This window comes from Mus pahari, chromosome 10 (genome assembly GCF_900095145.1).
Source record: "Mus pahari chromosome 10, PAHARI_EIJ_v1.1, whole genome shotgun sequence".
NCBI lineage: Eukaryota > Metazoa > Chordata > Mammalia > Rodentia > Muridae > Mus > Mus pahari.
In genome coordinates, this window is record NC_034599.1 from 17,106,483 (window position 1) to 17,116,468 (window position 9,986).

Consider the following 9,986-nt stretch of genomic DNA (forward strand, 5'->3'; position numbering starts at 1 on the left):
TGTCAGGACACTACTGGAATCCAGTGAGGTCAGGGATGGTGTCCCCAAAAGCTAAGACATCATACAGCTGTCACTAGGTGAGGTGGAGTGATCTGCTCTGGATGTGACTCAGCATTTGGGCACAACCTGAGAATTTTCAGGGACGAGCTTGGTATCAGGACCTCATAAAAAGGGGGAGAGTGGGCTGAGGTGGCTGCTAGCCAACTGCTTACAGTCGAAGCAAGAGGACCTGAGATCAAACCCCAAAACCTGGGTCAAATGCTGGGGAGCGGGAGAAAGCAAATGCTTGGAGTTCAAACCCTGCCTCAAAAAAATCAAGTGTGGGGGGCTGGAGGTGCCGCAGCTGTTAAGAGCACTGGCTGCTCTTTTTTTTTTTTTTTTTTTTTTTTTTTCTGAGACAGGGTTTCTCTGTGTAGCCCTGGCTGTCCTGGAACTCACTCTGTAGGCCAGAACTCTGCCTGCCTCGAACTCCGCCTGCCTCTGCCTCCCAAGTGCTGGGATTAAAGGCGTGCACCACCACGCCCGGCCACACTGGCTGCTCTTAAGAGTTCGGTTCCCAGTACCTATGAGGCGGCTCACAACCACCTGTAGCTTCAGTTCCAGAGAATCTGACAACGCTGGCCTCCTCAGGCACCAAGCATACTCATGTACCTACCCTCACAGGAGAGCCAACTCAGCAAGCTGTTACAGACAGACAGACAGACAGACAGACACACACACACACACACACACACACACACACACACACACACACCATGCTGCATATACTTTTTAAAATTGTAATTAAGGGGATGGAGAGACAGCTCAACAATTAAGAGCACTGGCTGCTCTTCCAGAGAACACTGGTTCGATTCCCAGAACCGACACGGCAGCTCACAACCACCCATAACTCCAGTTTCAGGGGATCTGCGGCCCTCCTCTGACCTCTACTGGAACACATAGCTAACAGACATACATGCAGACAAAACATTCATACAGTAAAAGTAATGATTTTTTAAAATGTAATTTCAAGTAATAAAGAAGTTGCAGGCCAGCCTGGACTCCGTGAGACCCTGTCAAAGCAAGTAGATAAATCAATGAACTCGCTTACATATAGACATTTAATCTGAGAGTGATCCCCGCCTTGGCTCCCTCAACCCCAACTCTATGAGGCCTGAGGTCAAGGCTCTGGCTACCACGTGGTGTCCACTAGACTCCAGAGGTAGTCACTGATGAACTTCTGCGAGAGCTGTGCACTGTCCAGGTGGATGGGCTGGGCCACCGCGGGGCCGTAGTGGACTGAGGGCGAGATGAAAGGAAAGTACACTTGGTCCTCCCAGGTCTGGTCACTAACCTTGAACTGTGGTGACTCCTCCTGCCTCAGCTTCCCAAGTGCTGCGATGACACCAGGCTCATTTCTTTCTATGTGTATTTATTTCTATGGGTGTGTGAGTGCACACATGCCAGTGTCCCTGTGGACTCAGATGACACCGTGTAGCTGTTCTCCCACCAGTGACTAGACAGGTCATGCTTTGTATTTGCTGGGTGTGACGGCACACCCACAGTCGCAGCACTTGAGAGACAGAAACGGGAGGTTCACCAAGGGTTTGCGGCTGGGCTGGAGAACATGTAGGTTCCAGGTTACCCACATGCTGAGCAAACCATCTACTACATTTCTATCTTCTGTCTACGACGCCCGCCCCCTCCCCCGAAAAAGCTGAATACTATTGTAGCGCACAGATAAACTGTATTCCCTTTACCCATCATCTATAGAGACACTGTCTGCGTTTGGAATGACAACCCATGAACATGATGTATCACTATCTCTTCAAGAACCCACTTTGTACTCTTGGGCACAGGGTTTCTCTGTGTAGCCCTGGCTGTCCTGAAACTTACTCTAGTTAGTTGACAAGGCTAGCCTCAAACTCCAGGGAGATCCACCTGCCTCTGCCTTCACAGTGCTAGGGCGGGATGTGCCACCACGCCTGGCTGTGTCCAGTATGTGAAGACGTACCCATTTCCCCCAGGCGCTTCCTCCCACCCCAACATCGATTTCTCAAAGGATACTGCCCTTGATCATCCCTGGCTCGCATTCATAATCCCACTCTATTTTACTAATTTGGTGATAGAGCTGAGCCACATACCTAGCCAGAACAAGAGGAAAAGGAGAGAAGAGTTAGCACTGCATCAGTGTCAACCATGCCACAGGGCAGGGTTGTAGGCCCAGCCTGCAGAACCTACACTGCAGCGGGGATGGTGACGGTGTTGTCCTCATCCACTTCTGTCTCCTGTCGCTGGAGCTCTTCCTCCATCTCCCTGAGCTCCTGCAGCTCCGTGATGAGCTGAGTGCAGTCAGTTAAGGCCAAGGCTCAGACAGGAAGGACAGTCACCTATCTCACTACCACCAGGCCAGAGCACCAAGTGATCAAGCATTTTCTTCCTAATTTTGTCCTTCAGTGTTAGGGGCAAAAGCCAAGTCCTGACACATGCTAGGCAGGCTCTACCAGAGCACACCCCAGCCCCTCAGTGGGGGATTCTAGGCAGGGGCTCTACCACTGTGCCACACTCCCATCTCTCTAGAGGATTCTAGGCAGGGGCTCTGGCACTGCACTGAGTGGCCACCGGACATAGTGAAGGATATCGAAGCCTGGCCTGCAGACAGGTGTCCTCCTTGCTGGTCCTCTGGAGCTCCACCTCCAGCTGCTGGAGCTCGGTGTTCCCCTGGCACGTACATTCCTTCAGTTCAAGAAGGCTCTGAGCCACTTCCTCCTCCACAGCCAGGGTCTCTGCAATGGGACAAAAGCAGGTGCCCTTCTCATTCTGTCTTCTGTCCAGAACTCTGAAGGTGCCTCGTGCCACCACCCAGTCAGAGCTCTGCTCCATCTGAGCACCTCTTGGCCTCGTCCCTGCTCTGCCAGAACACAGGCAATACTGAGAATGGCAGTGTGTATCTGTAATCCATTACTCAGGAGGCAGAGGCAGGAGGATGCAGAGTTCTACTCTGGCTTAGGTTAAACTCAGAGACTCTATGCTAAAAGCACAACAAAAATCCTAACAGCCAGATGATATGCTAACAAGTCTGATGGACTGAGTTCCATTTCCGGGACCCACTTGGTAGAGGGGCAGCAATGATGCCTCTAAGTTGTCCACCATGCCCATCCTGTGTGGTGCTGGGGGTGGAAATCATGACTGTGTGCTAGGCAGGCGTTTTATCCACTGAAGCAGCACTTGGTGTCTTTTGTTTGGGAAGTAGTCGAATGTAGCTCAGGTTGGCCTCCTATCTCTGAATGCTGGGAGGGTTGGTGTGCAGCTCCCTCACCAGCTTCTGTTATAATCTTTATGGTTTTTTTTTGGGGGGGGGAAGATGTTGAATAATAGGATGAGGGTCTCATTGTGATGTCCAGGTTGGCCACAAACTCCTGGGCTCAAAGAATCCTTCTGTCTTATCATCCCAAGTTATTCTACAGAAGTAGGTCACAATGTATAAATAACCATCAAATTACTTAATTTTAATTATTTTATGGTAATGGATTTGAATCTAGAGCCTCCCTCACACATGCTAGGCAAGCATTGTACCTACGCAAGAACGGCCCTCGAAATGCGTGTGGGGCAGAACCTGGGTGAGGGTGACATAGGGTTTCTCTGTAGCTGATACTGGCCAGAAACTCTGTGTAACTGAGGTTAGCCTTGAATTCTTAGCATCCTCCTGCTTCGGTTTCCCAGATTTTAAGAGCACATGTTCAAGCTGCCAATGACTCATTCAAAGAAGAAACATCAGGTTTGTGTGTGGAGGTCAGAGGGCAAGCTGCAGGAGTCAGTTCTACCACCTGACTCCCAGGAATCATACTTAAGATGTCAGGTAGGCAGAAGTGTCTCTACCCACTGAACCATCCTGCCAGCCCTCAGGTTTTTACTTCTTCATTACTACTTGCTCCCAAGGCCTCCTGCAGTCACATGTGTGCGCCACCACCGTCCAGTCAATTTTTTATTCTTAACTGTATGCATATGTGTGCCCGATGACCATAGAGACCAAAAGTGTGTCATTTCTCTGCAAGAAGAGTGCTCTCAGCCAGGCGTGGTGGCGCACGCCTTTAATCCCAGCACTTGGGAGGCAGAGGCAGGCGGATTTCGGAGTTCGAGGCCAGCCTGGTCTACAAAGTGAGTTCCAGGACAGCCAGGGCTACACAGAGAAACCCTGTCTCGAAAAAAAAACAAATGTTCCCAACCTTTGACAGGGAAGGACACTGAGATGGGAGACGCTCACACCTGTGACCACGGCACTTAAGAAAGAAAGATTCTTTGAATTTCTCAGCTGCAGAGTTCTGTACTAGTCAGAGCTAGATTTAAGCCTGAGTCTTATAAAGTTAATAAAGGCTCACGCCAGGCTAACTCCTATATCTAATTACGTCTAAGTCTCTAGATGACACCGTTGTCATGACAACGGTTTCACGGGTGGAGAAACCGAGGCTCGGGTGTGACGGCTCTCCCTCGGAAGACCCTCAAGAGCGGATAGCAGGGGTTGGGGGCGGGGGCTGGACCGTGACTTCCAAAGGCGCCTGAGCTACGGAGGTCGACCGAGTAGAGGCGCGCATTGTGAGCTCTGACACTAATCTGGACGCTGTCAGATGGGGAAACTGAGGCCCAGGAGTGCCGGCTCCGCCCCCCCAGAAGTCCCCCGGGGCTGGAGCGCAGGAGCCCGGCCCTCACCCCGAAGCTGCTGGTCGGCGCCGTCCTGCATCTCCTGCAGCCGCTCCATCATCTGCTCGTGGCGCCCGAGCAGCCGCCGCTGCTGCGCCTCGGTGCGGTTGGTCCCCAGCAGGCTCAGTAGGCATTTGCTCACCTCCACCATGTCACGGAAAGCCGCCATGACTGATCACGCCGCGTCCGAACCCGCGCAAATTCGTCTCACCACCGGCCCCGCCCCCTCCCCAGAGCGCAGAAGTCTCATTGGATCGTTCCTACGTCCGTCTCCTGCGGGACTCAATCAGCGAGGGGACAGAGCGCTTCGGAAGCCGCTGTCATTTTGTGGAGAACCTGTGCGAAGTTTCTTCTGTCACTCAGGTGTGAGGACCAATCATCGTAGGGAGGGCGTGGCCAGTTTGCGATTGGCCTGGTACGCGTGCGTCAGTCGTCCGGCTGAGCACCCGGGAAGAGCCCCGGGCATTACCAGTCTGTTGCGCATGCGTAGACTGGAAAACTGCGCGACCCTAGAGAAGTCTGCAGTTTATCAGTCGCTGCTTGAAGGGCAATGCAACGGATGGTTTATTATTATTATTATTATTATTATTATTATTATTATTATTATTATTATTATTAGTAGTAGTAGTAGTAGTAGTAGTAGTAGTATCATTGTTATTATTTTAGATTTATTTCTTCAGACACTCCAGAAGAGGGCGCCAGATCTCGTTACGGATGGTTGTGAGCCACCATGTGGTTGCTGGGATTTGAACTCAGGACCTTTGGAAGAGCAGACGGGTGCTCTTACCTGCTGAGCCATCTCACCAGCCCGGTTTATTATTTTTGCTTGAGTTTTGTTTTGTTTTTTAAGTTTACTTTAGGAATATACTAATTATACATAGAACCGGGGTTTATTGGGTTTCTTTTTTCTTGGGGTGGGGGATGGGATGTGTGAGCTGTGAGATGTTGAGACTGCAGACCTGGCTGTCCTGGAGCTCTTTGTGTAGACCAGGCTGGTCTCGCACTTAGAGATCCTTCTACCTCTGCTTCCTAGTGGTTGGATTATAGGAATGTGCCACCACAATCGTTCACAACTCTATATTAGGCTTATTTCTCTTTAATGTGTACAGGTAAGCGTTTTGCCTACATGTATGTATGTGCCAGCAGAGGTAATAAAAGGGCATCTGACCACTTGGAGCTAGGTATGGATGGTTGTGAGCCATCATGTGGTGCTGGGAACCAAACCCTGGTCCTCTACTAGAGCATCCAATGCTCTGGGAAGGCAGAGGCAGGCAGATCCCTGAGTTTGAGACCAACCTGGTCTACAAATACAGCTCCAGGAGAGCCAGGATTATATAGAGACCTTGTCTCAAAAAAAAAAACAAAAACAAAAACAAAAAAACAATAATAAAATAAAATCGTTAAGTAGGAGTCTAGCATGTATCTAGCATGTAGCACTCAGGTGATGGGAGCTTGGGGATGGAGGTAAATTCCAGACCAGCCTGGGCAACAAGAGCAGGGAGCCCCGAAGCTGGGCATGGCAGCTCCGGAATCGTGAGCCTAAGGAAGAGGAATTGCCATTCATGGGACTCCAGAGTGCAGAGTGAGTTCCAGACCAGCCTGAACTTCAAAGTGAACCCTGTCTCCTTAAATACCTACACCCGAGGGCTGGAGAGATGGCTCAGTGGTTATGAGCACTGACTGCTCTTCCAGAGGTTCTGTGTTCAATTCCCAGTAACCACATGGTAGCTCACAACCATCTGTAATGGGATCGCACGCCTTTAATCCCAGCACTCGGGAGGCAGAGGCAGGAGGATTTCAGAGTTCAAGGCCAGCCTGGGATCCAATGACCTCTTCTGGTATGTCTGAAGAGAGCAATGGTGTATTCATATACGTAAAATAAATAAATAATATAAAAAAATACACCCCAGACAGGCACAGGCACTCACTCCCATAATATTCTCTGACCTGCGCACACCTGCGGTGGCACACTGCCTCCCCCCCCACACACATAATAAAGAGGATTGTTGAAAATATGAAACCATCAAACAGACAACAACAAGAGGAAATGAAAACTGGGAAGTGATGGTGGAGGGGCGGGCAGGGAGGGCAGTTGGCAATCTGATTGTCTGGATGTGAGCTGGGCCCCTGAGCTCCATCTCCACCTGCCAGCTGTGGACCCTGTCAGGCCAAGCCTTGCAAGTCAGTAAGAGAATGCTTGCTTAGCACACAGTCAGGCGTGGGGGTTGGGGGTGGGTGGGGTGGGAACCCAGGGTTCAGTTTTTCGATGTGCAACTTGTGCCAGTGACCTTGGCCCAGGATCTGGCGCATTCCTACCAGATCTTTCTAAACCCTGGGGCTAAAGATAGCCCGTTCTTCTCAGCAGGCTAGGGTCAGGAGTTAACTACTGGGATTGAGCAAGAGAACCCATCACACAAAAGTGCCCCTGGCCCAAAGTGCCACCCACCTCCCATCTAAGAGCAAAGGGTGTGCCGCGCCACCTCACCTGAAAAGACCTGGAAAGGAAAGTGCTGATCCTGGGGACACAGAAGGGCTGGCACGGGCTGAGGCTGCAACGTGGAGATAATGCAGGTGCCTTAACACAAATAGAAACGCAGGGTTGAGGTGTGGGGAACAGCGGAGCACTTACCTAGCCCGCAGGGAGCACGGGGCTCAGTCGCCGGCTCTGAGTGAAATCAGGTGCAGGGCTGTTGGTAACCCCAGTCCTCGTCGGTACAGGCAGAGGTATCAGCCTCAGCTAGGAATGGAGTTGAAGACAACCCGAGCTATAGGAGACCCTGTCTCAAAACAAAACCAAACCCAAACTAGTAAGCCAACAAAGAGAACAAAAAGTGCCAGAGAGATGTCTCAGTGGTTAAGAGCACTTTTTGCTCAATCAGGAAGCCTGGGGTTCAAGTCCCAGCTCCCTTTGTTGGGTGGTTCACAAACATTTGTAACTTCAGCTCCAAAGGATCCCATGCCCTCTTTTGACCTCCAAGGACACTGCATATGCAGGTAAAGTATATACACAGAAAAGGACCTTAAAGGGACAATAGCTTTGGTACAAGGACTAAGGAAGTGGCTCAGTGGATAGAGTGTATGGTGTGCAAGCAGGAGGACCCAAGTTCAAGTCTCCAGCCCCATATCAAATCCAGGCACAGCAGACATGTTAATGCATGCCTGTAATCCCAGCTCTTGTGGGGTAAAGGTGAGAGACCAGACCAACTCCATATTGGGTTCAGACTCCATCTTAGAGACCCTGACCTAAGCACTCACTTCAGGTTACTGCCTAACAAGTCTGCACGTACAAACGTCACTCCCACCACTCAGGAAGAAAGCAGAAGTAAAGTTTACGGTTTGCCTCCCAGCCCCGGCCAATTATTTAAAGGGCAACAAAATATCATAGTAGCCCCCCAATCAGATGTGTGCCAGGCTAGAACCCCCTTACTTGTTTGCTCGCCTCTATAAATGTCTGCTTAGCGCAAACACCTCTGTCAATCTCTGAGGTCACACACACACACACACACACACACACACACACACGGACACGGACACGGACACACACGGATATACACACACTTTGGCTTCCCCCCTCCTGTCCTGCTGCATCAGGGTTGGTGGTGGGTCCAAGGTTGAGTTTGAATGAAAAGACCCTAGCACGATTGCATCAGACTTGGCTCCTTGGTGGTCTTTTGCAGTTCACAAATGGGCACAACAAAAGCAGGAGAATACCTTCACAGGTGTCAGCTCTAGAGCAGCCAGGATTACACAGAGAGACTCTGTCTCAACAAACAAACAAACAAACAAACAGGCAAGAAACACAGACCAGTACCCCAAGTGCCAGGGGATGGGGGACAGGCAGTTTGCTCATTCAGTTTACAGCAACAGTGAGCTGCCTGCTCAGGAGACTGGGTCTCAAAATAGAAGGCAGAGAGATGCTTGAAGTAAATACCTCTGCAAACACCTCTGTCAATCTCTGAGCGCTCTCTCTCTCTCTCTCTCTCTCTCTCTCTCTCTCTCTCTCTCTCTCTCTCACACACACACACACACACACACACACACACACACACAGACACACACGGACACACACGGACACACACACATGGACACAGACATACAGACACATATATACAGAGACACAGATACACACACAGGCACACACACAGGCACACACACAGAAACACACACACACAACTGAACTCATTGGCAGTCTTTAGATGCCTTAGCATCAGTGGCTGGGCCTGGGGGATGGGGTTAGTGTTCAGTGGGGACAGAGTTTTGATTTTGCAAGCTGAGTAGTTTTGGAGATGGTTACACAACACAGTGAATGAGCTAAATGCCACTGAACTAGGTACTTCAAATGGTGCCAGTGATCTGGGTCTCAGGGCAGAGCTGATGTCTAGCTTGTGTGAGCTCCTATGCGCTGCTCACTCTTAGCACCAAAAGAAAAAAATGAAATGGACAATTTAATAATATGTGGATTTTATACAATTATATATACATATGGATTTTTTTCATTCATAAAAAATGTTATGGGCTTAGTGGTTAAAAGCACTTATTCTTATGGAAGACCTAGAACCCACCAGAGTTGGCATCTCACCACTGTCTGTAACTCTCACTCCAGGGGATCTGATGCCCTCTTCTGGCCTTCATGGGTACCTGGCATGCACGAGGTGCACAGACACACAGAAAGACAAAACATTTATACACATAAACATTTTAAAAGTCTACGGACATGGATGGTTTGCCTGGATTTATGTCTGTGCAATTCATGGCTGCCTCATACCCAGAAGTCAGAAGGCAGCTGGAGTTACAGGCAGTTTCAAGCTACCAGGTGGGTCCTGGGAATTGAACCCCAGGGAATATTCTGGAAGAGCAGCCACTGTGTTTGTTTGTTTGTTTTAAAGGGGGCAGTGGACCTGGTGAGATGGCTCTGTGGGAAAAGGCACTTATCACCAAGGTTGGTTGACCTGAGCTCAGACTCCAGGGACCCACCCATGGAAGTGGAGAACTGACTCCGGAGGGAGGGAGGTTGTCATCTGAGCTCCACATCACATCGTGACATGCCGCCACACAAAACAGATAATTACAGCAGGGCTGGGATGTGGCTCAGCTGGCAGAGCACTTGCCTAGCTCATCAAATCCTGGGGTCCATCCTCGGCACCACCTTAACCGGATGAGGGTGAGGATGGAGAGGTGGCTCAGGGGCTAAGAGCCTTGTCTATTCTTGAAGAGGACCTGGGTTCAATTCCAGCCCACAGATGTCTATAACGCTAGTTCCAGGGGGAATAGAATCTCTTCTCACTTCCAGACACGTGTGTGATGCACTC

The 9,986-nt window shown here is 50.3% G+C and overlaps 1 protein-coding gene across 2 annotated transcripts; it reads right to left on the reverse strand.

The window, feature by feature from the left end:
• Positions 1–1,088: 1,088 nt before the first annotated feature.
• Positions 1,089–4,871, reverse strand: Spc24 (SPC24 component of NDC80 kinetochore complex). Of its 2 annotated transcripts, none has more exons than XM_021207951.1 (4): positions 4,687–4,871; positions 2,621–2,765; positions 2,221–2,325; positions 1,089–1,278 (listed from the first exon to the last, which is right to left on the reverse strand). In XM_021207951.1, exons 1-4 carry the CDS (start codon positions 4,844–4,846, stop codon positions 1,206–1,208), a joined length of 483 nt encoding a protein of 160 aa, XP_021063610.1. In that variant the 5' UTR covers positions 4,847–4,871; the 3' UTR covers positions 1,089–1,205. The 2 variants fall into 2 exon arrangements, with proteins under 2 accessions (XP_021063610.1, XP_029399510.1); XM_029543650.1 differs by lacking the exon at positions 1,089–1,278 and adding an exon at positions 2,036–2,123 and having other exon boundaries at positions 4,687–4,846.
• Positions 4,872–9,986: the final 5,115 nt, after the last annotated feature.